Source organism: Aplysia californica, unplaced genomic scaffold (assembly GCF_000002075.1).
Source record: "Aplysia californica isolate F4 #8 unplaced genomic scaffold, AplCal3.0 scaffold00441, whole genome shotgun sequence".
Classification (NCBI taxonomy): Eukaryota; Metazoa; Mollusca; class Gastropoda; order Aplysiida; family Aplysiidae; genus Aplysia; species Aplysia californica.
Genome location: NW_004797711.1, coordinates 422531 through 436340, shown reverse-complemented (window position 1 = coordinate 436340; position 13810 = coordinate 422531). Strand labels below are relative to the sequence as shown.

The window sequence follows — 13810 nt, the reverse complement described above, 5'->3', positions numbered from 1 at the left end:
TATATATATATATATATCATAATAGGCTAAAGGATTTCTATTTCGTAGGTGTAAATTTTTTTAAAGAAAACGGATAAGTAAAATAAATAGGCCCATCTGTTGATATTCATTACATTTTATTTTATTTTATTGTACGAATATAAAATTATGTTCTAACTTTATGAAATCTAGTTGAAATAGTATGGTATGGTATTGAATTATTATCGTGACAGGTAAACAAAAAGAAACACATTGATGCTTCTAATGCTGGTACTACTGATCCATTGTTGTATAAAATAAGGCGAAAGAAAAAAATTTGGAGATGCCGGGGATCGAACCCGGGGCCTCTCACATGCGAAGCGAGCGCTCTACCACTGAGCCACATCCCCCCTCCACTCTTCGAGTCAATTAAACTGATAGTCTCTTGCTAAGAGCTGTAGGACTAGAAAGCCAATAGTGTCGTTTTACTATTAATTCTCATATGCCTTTACTTATTTATCACTCGTACATTTTTGTCTGCGAAATGGCGATGATGCATTACGAAATAAGAGAGGAAATATGTATTACAGTTATGTTTATTTTGTTTCACCTTGGCTACATCCACGATCGGTTCTATCTTTCAGTTTCAGCTTTTTCATTGCTACTCAAACAACCGTAAGAGTGACTTCCCCTGCCTGACCCTTCCTGGTCTGCCACATCAACATGGAGGCTCTCTTCAGTATCCCCTTCTCTCTTCTTGAATGCCCAAATCTCAAGTTGAAAAAACCATCATGGGTGAAGCAGCCGTCAGCAATGGTCGTTTTCGCTGCAGTTTTAACGTCATACTTTTTGGTCACAGGAGGTAAGCTTTACTTCAGATCTAGAATCTAGATTAGAAATCTAGAGGGTGTGCCGGCCGGTGTTGGAAGCAGTCAGCTCTTCTTCTAGTCTTCTGCTTCTGTTGTAACTGTAGCAGCTCTGCCTTTTTTCCTTTTGTCCAGTCCAGTCCAGCCCGGACCGTGTCCAAGGGCTGTGAGAATCAGGTCTTCGGCTGACCAAAGCCGGGCCGGCTGCACCAACAAAGTACAATGCATAAGCTTCATTTTTCAAGGTTCTTCAACTTTTAATCTGTGGCTGGGCTTCAATTTCAATGAATGGAAGCGATGCTTTTTGCCCACTGACACGACCCACTTTCTCCGTACAGTCCAGCGTTCCCTGCGGGGTGCCAAGTTCACTCAGCGGTCAGAACCTGTCCTGTGGGAAGTCAGGGAGACATGTATTTTTTATATGATTACTGTGGGGGGGGAGGGGGGGGGGTGTTAATTGACAATAAAATTACTATAAATTAGGAAGAGGCTAGCCGTACTTAATGGTGTACTCTGCTGGTGTGGAGACTGGCAGTCTAGCCGTACTAGTCTGACCATTTTAAAAAAAAATAGGCCTACTGAATTGTAAATATAAATTTTTAGTGTGCAGTACCTAAAGTATTTGTATTTGAGACAAAACCAGGTGCCTTAATGACAGTGCATGTATTTTAAACCTCCTGTTTTCTAATGTTAATAGGGCCTAAGATAAGTATGGCTAGACTGTCAGTCTAGCCATACATAAGAACGGCTAGACTTCTTGGCTAGCCGTACTTAAGTACGGGTAGACAGCCAGGCTAGCAGTACTTAAGGACGGCTTGACTGTCAGGCTAGCCATACTTAATATTGATGGCTGAATTGTAAATGAAATTTTTAGTTTGCAATGCCTAAAGTATTTGTATTTCAGACAAAACCAAAAGGTGCCTTATTGAGTTGCATGTATTTGAACCTGAATAATTACTAGGTCTAGATCTAATGAGACCTGTGTACTTAACAGGCTTGAGTCGATAGAAGGGCCAAACCTAGATCTAAGTATGGCTAGACTGGCAGTCTAGCCGTACTTAAGTACGCCTAGCCGCTTCGATAAAATTTAATGCTCTATCTTTTACAGCACAGAAAAATAGGTGTTAGATTGGGTAAGTCAGGAGTCTCATAAGGTGATGTTACACCCATTCAAAGATGAAATATTTATTATAACCCTTCCAGATGCTGTTACTGTAATGGATAATCAAAGTTTCGAAAGGAAAAAAAAAATCAATTGCTGATTGTGTTGCTCTCCAATTTTTCTTTCTTGTAGCATAAGGTTTTTGACCATCAAATGAAATAGACCTAATTTTTATTATGAAACATTTTGTGTAAAAGCAAGCTCAGCTTTGGGCAAGATGAAAAACAACACACCCATCTTCATTGAGAGGATCAGGCTTCATGAACCCACCAGGCTGTATAGGCCTATAGTATTTATATATATTGAGATGTAATTTTTATGTAGATCTGGATTGTAGAGATGAGTATTGTTTTGTAATACAATTACTATTTTTGTAATTTTTATGTAGATCTGGATTGTAGAGATGAGTATTGTTTTGTAATACAATTACTATTTTTGTTTATAAAATTCTTATTGTTTGCTTGCAGGTATCATCTATGACGTGATTGTTGAGCCTCCAAGTATAGGATCTGTGCCAGATGAGAAAGGGAACTCCAAACCTGTAAGTTGTCTGTCCTTTTAGGCTTTCCATTTTAGCATACACATGATGTATTTATTGCCATCATCATCCCTATTATCTCTGCCTTTCTCACCGAGCATCAGGGATTTCAAATTAGCCATGAAGACTTTCCTCCTTTCCCTATCCCGGGAAGCCTCTTGATGTTATTTCATGTCTTCCCACTTTTCTATTCATCAGTCTCTGTCTTTGACTGTTGTCCTTCATTACTCATCCTGCATTGTTACCATAGTGGGTGGGTTTTTGTCTAGTTTATAATGAATAGAGGCTACTGGAGTGAATGATTTTGTTGTGTAGAAGACTTGAAGGAAATGAGTGATTTTTTTGGGGTGTGTTCTTTTGAATCTATGACCATTTATGTGTTGTTTGTATCTTTCTGTCGTTTGGATATAATATAAGCATCATGTATTATTTGTATCTTGCTGTCTTTTAGATTTATGTTATGAAAACCTTGCTTTTCTTTCATCCTAAGGATGGTTAGTGGGCGTTCTGCTTCTGTTCTTTCTTTTTTCTTCAGTATTCGTATACTTAAAATTACCGGCAAAAAAAAGGGGAAAAAATTAAAACTGTTAACTGAAACTTTTTAAAAGTGTTTTTTCTTTGATTTATGTTATGAAAACCTTGCCTTTCGTTCACCGTATGGATGTTTAGTGGGCTTTCTGCGTCTGCTCTTTTTTTTCAGTATTCCTAATACTTAAAATTACCGGCAGATATAAAAAGATAAAAAATTGTTAAACTGTTAAACTAAAACTTCTAAAAATGTGTTTTCGTGTTTTCATACCCCCCACCAGGTGGCTTTTATGCCGTACCGAGTGAACGGCCAGTACATCATGGAGGGCCTGGCCTCCAGCTTCCTGTTTACGCTGGGCGGTCTCGGGTTCGTCATCCTGGACCAGACCAACAAGCCGCTCATGCCCAAACTCAACCGCATTCTGCTCATCTGTGTGGGCGGAGCCGCCGTGGTCATTGCTTTCTTCACCTGCAGGGTTTTTATGAAAATTAAACTTCCGTGAGTTTTTTTGTTTCTTCTGATTTTACATATATATTCCCTTTCTGTCACATGATTTTTTTTCCTGTCATGTGAAACATGTTAAATGGTTTGAAGTTTGATCCTATCAACGAACTCTGTCTTTCTCTCTCCCTCTCTTTCTCTCTCCCTCTCTTTCTCTCTCCCTCTCTTTCTCTCTCCCTCTCTTTCTCTCTCCCTCTCTTTCTTTCTCCCTCTCTTTCTCTCTCCCTCTCTTTCTCTCTCCCTCTCTTTCTCTCTCCCTCTGTGTTTCTCCTTGTTTTATTTATGTCCTCATTGTCCTGTCTCTTTCTCTCTCTCTTTTCGTCTCTCCCCCCCCCCCCCTCTTTTTCTCTCTCTTGTTATGCACACATGCACATACACACACAAACACACACACACACACACTCACACACGCACACACACATTCTCACATTCATGCACACACACCCATACTCACACACACACACATGCCACGTCTGGAGCAGACATTGGCAATCATCACTCAATTACTGTGTTGAGTCACCCTCAGAAAATGTACTGTATCGTATTTCCAGTTGTCCAAAAACTTTAGACTTTAAAAAAATAGTAGTGTTGCTCTTGGCCTCCCTTTTCCTCATTTCTGTCAATCTTTCCTGTGAAACTGAAAAATTCAAGGACCTTTGTGACGATATTTCAACTGCTCCAACTGCTCGGTGTAAAACTCTGTCAAATGTCACTTGTCAAAATGATGTTTGGCGACGTCTAACGCAAAACAGTTGATATATGTGTTAAAAAGATTACATTTGTTTCTGTCAGTGTCAGGGGTTTTTTGTTTGTTTTTTTAGTACACATTGTTGGGAATTGGCTTCACTAAGCTGGGACTCATTTGTTTTCTTTCCTTGAAACTCTCGGCATTCTTTGGATAGTGGGTGGTTGGCAGGTGCTCTGGTGTGGTTTGCTTCTTCTTTCCTATCTAACATCTATCGTCATTATCTCCCCTTCTTCTTTTTTATGTTTGTTACTCTCTTCAGACCTGCCACTCATCCCGATTTAATCGGGATAACCCGATTTTTTGCCCCAAATCTCAAGCATCCCGATTTTCCCGATTTCGATCGCCAGTATCCTGATTTTTCGTGGTTGCGTCTGTTGCGTCCGATTCTTAGATAAAAATATAAAAAGTTCTGCAATCTCTTTTGCTTGGAAACACCGATTGGACTTTTTATCTGCAGGAACTTGGAACGCTATTTTCTAAAGCATCTATGCCGAATCTAGGTCTAGTAGATGGCTAACGTACGTTATTTAAACTAAAATCGACCTAGTTTCAAACGCTCACTCGCATCACATGACATGACCTCGTACGTGTGGTGAGTTGCGCGTGTGTCGGGGACCGTCGGTTGTCGGGGTCAACAAAGTTCATTCACACCGGTCGCGTTGGTCGAGGTGTTTTTCGGGACTTAACCAGTGTGGACGGCCGGGGGGAGGGGGTGGGGGTATTGTTTTGACTCTTGGGATTAAAGTGCGTGCCGTGATACAGGTACTAATTAAGGGGAAAGGAATAAGAAGAAAAAAATGAACAACCTTGGCGCGATCTTTTTTTCGATGTGATGGAAGTCAAACGTTAAAACGCAGGCGTTTTGCGTGGTTGATTAGAGTTACGTGTCAGCTATTTTCAAGACTACGAGTGTTTCAGCATCACTGCGACTTTCGCTCCCCCAGTCTATCTAACTTCGACTCAAGTACATATATGCTGTCAAAGTTTTGCCTTGCATACTCGCCTCTTAAAAGGGAACCAGGACACCACCACCCCCCCCCCCCCCACCCCCCGCCTTCTCCAGTGCCCTTTATGACTGATTTGCCGTTGATCCCGATTTTTTCCACCAGATCCTGATTTTTTAACTCAGAAATCCTGATTTTTAGATTTCATAGAGTGGCAGGTTTGCTCTCTTTTAACACATCTAATCTTCTGGCGCTCATATGACCTTATGCAGTTGCGAGCGCCGTAAAACCTCTACTAAAACTAAACTAAATTCTTTGGATAGACATTTTCTTTGCTTCCAATTTCCTCTTTCTTTATAGTCATTGTCCAACTTTCACACCTATATATATATTTATTTTTTTTAAGTGTTGACTTGTTGTTTTTCATGCTATATTAAAATTAATTGAAAGGAACTGCTTCTTGCTTCTTTCCCTATCCTTTATTTCTTTTTCTTTTATCTTGCTTTTGTTTTCTTACATGATGTAATGACCATTAATATTTCTATTGTTGGCCAACTGTTAAATATGTACTAGTTAAGCTAATATGTAGGCTACTAATTAAGCGCAACAAGCAAAACGTTAGAGGGGAGAAGAGACATTAAACTTTCCTTCTTTCAACAATTGTACCCATGTTATGTATTTTTTCTTCCTTTTTTTCTTTCAACATTAAGAATTGAGGTTTCAACAAATATTTCTTGAGCACGTGCCACCAATACGGAACCGCAGATTAAGGAACTGCAGTTTTAAAAAATGCTTCAAAATTTGGAGTTTAGTCCATTTCAATGGCTGGCCAGTGATAAGTGCCTCTGTTGAGCGTTTGGAGATGATCAAATTTTAACAAATATGATGATTATTCGTTGCACTAATCTTTTCCTTGTTTGCTTATTCTCCTCCACAGTGGCTACATGCAAGCCTAGGAGCTGTGTTTGTTTACTTGTGGTCGGCGTGTATGTGTGTCCTGTGTAGGGTCACCTTGCAGAGGCGTGTAGGGTCGTCAGCATGGGTGTGTCCTGTGTAGGGTCACCTTGCAGAGGCTGTATGGATGTGTTAGATCTTACATAGGCTGTGTTATGTGTCTGTTGTTACGCAGAGATGGTGTGAGTGTGCGCTGTGTGTCGTTGTGTAGTGTATTTGTTCCCGTCATACCAAATGTTAACCTATACTTATTTTGTTTTATTCATTTAATAAATCAGTTATAAATTAATAAGTCCTGTGTGTTTTTCCTTGATTTTTTTTTTCTGAGAGTTTGAAATTTTTGCATGTAGCAAACCTTTGTTGTGGGTGGTTGGCGGGTGCTGTGGTGTTGTTTGCTCCTTCTTTCCTACCAAACACCTATCGTCCTTATCTTTCCTCCTTTTTTGTGTCTGTTACTCTCTTGTAACACCTCTATTCTTTGGCACTTATATGACCTTATTGTGTTGCAAGTGCAGTAAAACTCTTACTGAAACTAAACTAAAAGGTGATTTGAGGGAGGGGGGGTGGGGGAAGAGCAGTGTGGTTTGCCAAGGTAAGGGGCCAGAAGAAAATATTTCTGCTGGAAGGAAGAGAAAACCGTTTCTGTCCAGTCTGGGGAGTTTTCACTTTTGGCTGTGTAGGTAGCTTAGTTAGGTTCCTTGCCATGCTACAGTACTACAGTGTGGGGGATCTTGGTTCGAATCCATTTATAATGAACTGTTGTTTTGGGAATTTTAAGGCTCTCCCTGGGTGGTTGGCAGGTGCTCCAGTGTGGTTTGCTCCTTCTTTCCTATAGAACATCTATGGTCCTGATCTCTCCTTTTTTATGTTTGTTACTCTCTTGTTTGTTTTAGTAGAGGTTTTACGGCACTCGCAACTACATAAGGTCACATGGGCGCCAAGGGGTGGATGTCAACAGAGAAGTCTTTACTAGGATTCAGACTTAGACAGCTCACCTCTCTAGCTTCAACAGCGCAAAGTCTGCTTCAACTATCAAGGCAACCCGGAAATAGCAGGTCACAAGAGTGTGACAAGCATACAAAAGAAGTAGAGGAAACTGACAATAGTAAGGATTAGGAAAGAAAAGGCAGCAGTTCCCTGTTGTAGTTCAGGCACAGTATGAGCATGACATTTTTGAATCAGCCCATTTACAATTCTACTGTGCATAAGAATGAGAAATGTCCCCCCTTTGGGAATGGCCTAAAGACACTTCAGTCAGTGGCACCACCCTGGGGGGGGGGGGGGGGGTACTCTCTTGTAACACCTCTAATCTTCGGCACTTCTATGTCCTTATTGTGTTGCAAGTGCTGTAAAACTCTTACTAAAACATAAGGCTCTCCACTTCACCCAGATGAGGTGTGTCTGTCTGCCAGGATGTTGTATCCCTCTCACATATCTCAGCCCAGGTTAGCGGACAGGCAGGGTCAGAAGATAGTGTAAAGCGCATAGAGCTTGCTTTCAAGTGGGGACATGCGCTATTCAAATGCTATTTATTATTATTATTATTATTATTATGATGATGAAGAAGATGATGATGGTTATTATTATTATTACTATTATTATTGTTATTATTATTACAGTGGAACTAGGATTTAACGAGCTCGGATTCAACGAGATGAGATAGATTCCCCGTTTTTTTTCTTCTTTAAAATCAATAAAAATAACCTGGATTCAACGAGCACTTAAATCAGCGAGCTCGGATTCAACGAGGTCGCTGCCAGGGTGAACTGCCCCCACAGACGTGACTTTGCTCATTTTTCTCCCACAACGAACTTTATCTATTCCCGGAAACCATCCTTTGCACCTGCATTGTGAACCAGTATTCACTTAGCCGATTGCATGTGACCAATCAGCGGCCTTTTTTGTTCATACCAACACATGCGTTGTTGGCTCGCGCATGTGTCTACTCTGGCATGTGTCGGAGTCGGATGGGCGGCCTGCACACGTGACTGTGTGTGTGTGTCGGGGAGGGAGGGGGGTGCACTAGCGATCCGGGCGTTGAACGTCGCAGATACAAACGCGTCACATTTTTTTTTTTCCCCTCGGCAACGGACCATTATTACTACAATGATAAACTAGTCTTGACGTAGATCTTCGTAATGAAGTGTGCGCTTGTCTATGAAATCAAAAGTTGCCATTATGCTAGGATCTACACAGCAACACAACTTTGTGGTAAACAATCGAGATGACACAGGAATGCATTTGAACGAATCGGTCTTTTTTTTTTTAACACAGCTCATAATATGAGGGCATTTCAGGCACTATTTGTGACTTCTCTTTACACATTACTTACTCAGTGCCTGTAATAATCTACACAAAACCTCATGTTTGCTATAACGAACACTCAGATTCAACGAGATTTTAGGTCAGGCCCGGCGACCTCGTTGAATCCGAGTTCCACTGTACTATGCTTGAACAAGAAATGTTCCCCCTTTGGGAACGGCCTAAAGACACTACAATCAGTGACACTGCCCCGGGGGGGGGGGGGGGGGATGACTTTTCTCTATAACAATAACAGCAATGTCTAACAAACTTACTTAATAGTAAGGACATCTAGTTTACTTAACAAATGTCTGGCACCCTTAAAAATTGGACACGAGACAATAAAAAAACAAAAAACAACAACCCAATCATCTTGTTCGTGTGATAGAAAAAATCTTTATTTAGTTCTGATATAATCTAAAAAAAACAACCTCTTCTTATAATGGAAATAATTTGCATTTTCTACTGCACATACATCCACACTCCACAGAATGTTCTAATATGCTTTTCAAGTATTATTACCCCCTGCAGACCATAGAACACTCAGAAACATTCTCAGCTTCCCGGGAAGAATAGTGCAAGCGGTGGATTACACACGCAAAAACACTAACACACTGACAAAATCTTTTGCCATTTGTAGAAGGAGGAGGAGGAGGAGAAGAAGGAGAAAAAGAAGGAGAAGAAGAAAAAGAAGAAGAAGAGGAAGACCAAGCAGCAGAATCAGCAAAAGAAGAGGCAGCAGCACCAGTATTTGTATAGCTCATATTCCCCTCATCCTGCTCGACAGCAAGCTCCAAGCTATTCGATGTAAACTATATTACTACTATTACCCCCAGCAGACCATAGAATGCAGGGAAACATTCTAAACTTCCCGGGAAGTATACACTGCAAACAGCCAATTAAGCGTTCTAACACTAACAATCTGACAAGATCTTTCTTCACTGTCTATAGCCTGGTACCCATTCCCACCAAGGTGAAATGAGCAAAATTCACGTAAAGCGCCTTTCCCAGGGGCCCACTGTCCGGTCTGTGGCTCGAGCCCCCGAACTCGCAACCTCATAATTACCCTGTCCCAGTCATTTCATGCAAGAAAAAGTCTGAAATTAGGCAAACTGAGCCCAAACATGTGAAATTATGCGATTCTGTTAATTTTAACAAAGAATGATAAAGGAAAATATTCAGAAATTATGCAAAAAAATAATCAAATTTAGCTAAATTATGCGGGGTGCATAAAACTACGGGGACAGATTACCAGTCTGGAAGCCTAACCACTAACATACCAATGCCATCATTCAAGATCTATGTAGAAATACTCGCGGGCAGTATTGCATACAGACATAAGCCATTTTTTGCAACCTTTGACTTTGAGATACATCTGTGTGCAATACTGCCTGCATACTCTTTCACTTCTATTATCTATTTGTGGTGGCCGAATGTTGCTATTCTAAAGGCTTTTTAATGGCTGCATCGATCGACATGCGGTGTTTGCCAAAAGATTCTTTAAAATATTCTCCAGAGCATGGCGACCTTGGTTTTTTTCAGTTTTGAGACAGTTTTGCTGCTAAAAGCTAAATTTCTTTATTTCACCGATCGCTTTTGTAGGCCGACGCTTCTGTCTCTGTAATTTTAGAAAATTCGGAAGTGATATTTCGCGAGGCGCGTTTTGTTTTGAGAGTATAAATCTAGACCTTATAATTTTTTGCATCTTTCAAGATGTATTGCCCCATTCCATTAGAGTGTAAATATAGTAGGCCAATGACTTTTAGTTGATAATAAAGCACCGGCCTAGACGGTCAGAGAACGGTTAGTATAAGAACGTATAGGCACCGCCGAGCTAGTGCGATATAAGTATACAGTTTATCAAAAATTAGAATTCTTAAAATTAAACAAAAGTTTATAACAAGTTTTTATCTATGGCACAGAAATAAGTATACACGCCCAGAAGTAATTCTACAGCAAAAAAACCCAAAAAAACTTGGTCTACATAATCAAGGTACTACAGGGAATTATACCTTTTAATACCTTCTTTACTTTATATTATATAATCAATGTACTACAGATGATCATAAACACTTCAAACTCGTCAGAACATTGTCATCTTATTCGATCAAGTTTGTCAAAATTCTGAGCAGAAATGGTATGGTAAAGTGTGCTGCACTAACATTCAGCAATATTTAAATACATTTATTTATGAATTCTTTTCCTTTACAAACCATTACAAATCTAATAAAAGTAGTAAGTTTTGTGCGTTAAAAACCCTCCAAGTATCAGAGGTGACATTCTGTGGAAACCATGTACATGACATGGGTAAAATTGTGTAGAGGCGAGGAATTCTCAATATTTTAACCTTTAGCAACAGGGAGGCATTGCGCTGCCAAGAGCGAAATGCTCGCAGCTAAAGGGATTTGAAAACATCAACAACAACCTTTAGCAACAAAATACCTGAAAACATTTTGAAATCAAACAAACCTCAAACGATCTATCCTACATTTCTGACAGCTCAGCAGAAAGACTGAGAAAATCGATAGAAATTCTTTCCACTCAGAAATCGAACTATCATGTGACAGCGAACCGCACAACTGCTGCAGCACAGACAACGGTAATATGGTAAAATTTTTAAGAAGAAACTAAAAGCATTTCTATTTTCATTATATTTCAATTAGACAGAATCCATCCAAGCTGAAGATCGTTGTGAGCTTGTATTTGCATATGTGCGTATGTACGTATATGTGTATGTGTGTGTGGTGCGTGGGTGCGTGAGTATGTGTGGGCACGCGTATGTAACACTAGGTGCCTTTAAAATTGATTTGTAAATCCATAATATGTATCATGTTAAGCACATAGAGCATTGCATAAGTGGATATGCGCTATGTAAATGCAATCCAGTATTATTATTATTATGGTGTAGTAGTTGATTCTTCACAACCTACCACCGAGAACTTGGATCACACATCTACTACCTAGATCACTGAAAGACTTTGAGAATGAACAAATGTACATTTTCTTGTTTTTGGCTCATATAAATGTTGTTATAATGTTGTTGCACTCCTTTCTTTTGTCTCAGAGGAAGAAGAACTCTTTTGTATTGAAACAGATTGATTGGGTTTTTTAAAAGTGAAGGAATGGATTTGAAACAGCCGCTCTATTCCAGTCTAAATTATGGCCAATACACAACAGCGACAAATTTATCACTGACACCGCTTCGACAAAGTCACTACATGTATCATTATCATTAAACCACTAGAGATATCTACATACAACTTAAAATATCATAATCAAAAACACATAATTTAGTATCAATCTGAAAACAGTAGTCCCTAAGAACTGCGCATGTAGAAGTGAAAAGGCCTACATCAATACAAAGCTAGACTATCACCAAAATCAATTGGTATCTCATGCTAAGAATGAGATTTTTCCAAAATCAATCCCGTCAATGCTTCCACATATCATAGACCATCATTTTTTCACCGTCGCATATAAAAAATCATTATGTTTAATATTTCTCATTTCAAGCTATGTAAAATAGCCACACAAGTTAAAGAACTCGTGCATCAACGCAACCACAGTAACTTTTTAAAAGACAAAAAATAACAAAAGGCAAGTTAAGACCAGCAGTAAAGAAAAGTGTAAAAAAACAATGATCGTTAAAAAAGTGAACTGCATAAAGTTCCTTCAAATACTCCAGGAAGGTGCATCACACATGGCACAGGGGGAAACGTTCACCAAACAATCCACAATGAAAAAGGTGCACCTAACAACAAGGCATTAAAACAGGTGCACCAAACGAGGCTCACTGGACGAGAAGCCTTTACCAAGAAACATGATACAGCAAGCTTCACCAATTTAGTGCTTGGAGTATTGAGGCTTATCATCACATTTTCACAGGGTATTTATCACATGTAAGCATTTGAAAGAAAAAAAATAGGGCCAAAGACTGATTACCTAAAATTCCAGCATCTGTTCTTAAGACACTTGAAATAAATATAAAATTAAAATAAATCATACTCTACTGATCCCTGTAGGGGAATTTGGGTTACAATGGAATACACCTGTATACATTAATACATAATCAGACACACAAATATATATATATATATATATATATATATATATATATATATATATATATATATATATATATATATATATATATATAAGAAGAATACCAAATACACAATAGTACAAAACTATGCGGAACAATTTCATGAACATCCCACAGCTGATCACCACTGCACAGACCCCTGTATTTTTTGTATTTTTTTATTTTTTTATTTTTTTTTAGGGGGGAGGGGGGGCTAGGGTAATCGTGTCTAGGTCAAGGATACACCCCCCCAGTGACCACCCATCCAAACCCAGGGTCACCAACACTTGTTTGACATTATTTTTGAGTCTAAACTCACTCTCACTCCGCCACAGATGGTTTGTTTAGAGATGAAAATACATGTGTACCATCGTACCACCACAGACACAAGTATACGTCACATGATAGCAGAATTTCTTTTTGCTCCACTTTTCAGAATCACTTAAACACTTTATACACAGGCTGCTATTTTTACAGGTGTTTCGTGTTTCACATGTGCTCTTAAAATCTTTAAATGAATAATAAACAGCATTTGCACAGCACATATTCCTGCGCAACAGCAAGTTCTATGCACTTTACAATCCATATATATATTATTACTCCAGCAGACCTTAGAACACTCAAAAACAAACTTGGCTTTACGGAAAGAATAGAGTACAAGCAGCCGATTTACGGCTCAAACACTAACAAACTGACAAGATTCTTCACCATCTATAGCCAGCTAGGCTACCTAGGCTACCCATTCCCATCTGGGAGAAAAGAGGAACATTTCTGTAAAGTGTCCTTCCCAAAGACACAATGTCAAGCCCGACCTGGGGTAATGAACACCCAACAGCCTGACCAGCAGGGATGCCACTCAACTTTTTTGAAAATAGCTGAAAATCCATACGCCACGGTCTTGTTAACTAACATATATGAATATCAATTTGAAACCCAAAGGGTGTACATAGAGAGAAATGACAAACAAACAAAAACAATGGGTTTACATTTTTCCGTTATTTGAACATTTGGCGCAAGTTATTGTGTGTGTTGGGGGTGGGGGGGGGTATTTTTTTCCAACTATAGATTCTATCTCGATCTCAATAACAGAATAGCGGATCAGGATCAAAATACGGGAAATATTGGAAAAAAGCAGAAAAGTGGCATCCCTGGACCAGGCCCCCGGTGTCACTTTGTCCACACTCTGTAAGCACCAGCATCTGTGGTAAGTTTTGTTTTAGTAAGGGTT

The 13810-nt window shown here is 39.4% G+C and overlaps 2 protein-coding genes and 1 non-coding gene across 3 annotated transcripts in view; 1 reads left to right on the top strand and 2 right to left on the bottom strand.

Moving 5' to 3' along the window:
- Window positions 1–296: 296 nt before the first annotated feature.
- Window positions 297–368, bottom strand: TRNAA-CGC. Its single transcript has one exon. It is a non-coding gene; the product is annotated as a tRNA-Ala (tRNA).
- A 274-nt stretch (window positions 369–642) lies between these two features.
- On the top strand, window positions 643–6492 carry LOC101853112 (oligosaccharyltransferase complex subunit ostc). Its single transcript, XM_005104913.3, has 4 exons — window positions 643–820; window positions 2454–2527; window positions 3334–3551; window positions 6184–6492. Exons 1-4 carry the CDS (start codon window positions 682–684, stop codon window positions 6200–6202), a joined length of 450 nt encoding a protein of 149 aa, XP_005104970.1. The 5' UTR covers window positions 643–681; the 3' UTR covers window positions 6203–6492.
- A 4009-nt stretch (window positions 6493–10501) lies between these two features.
- Window positions 10502–13810, bottom strand: part of LOC101849949 (alpha-tubulin N-acetyltransferase 1) — a gene marked incomplete in the record, with an annotated part of 361461 nt that continues 358152 nt past the window's right edge. The window contains 1 exon segment of the mRNA XM_005104899.3: window positions 10502–10915.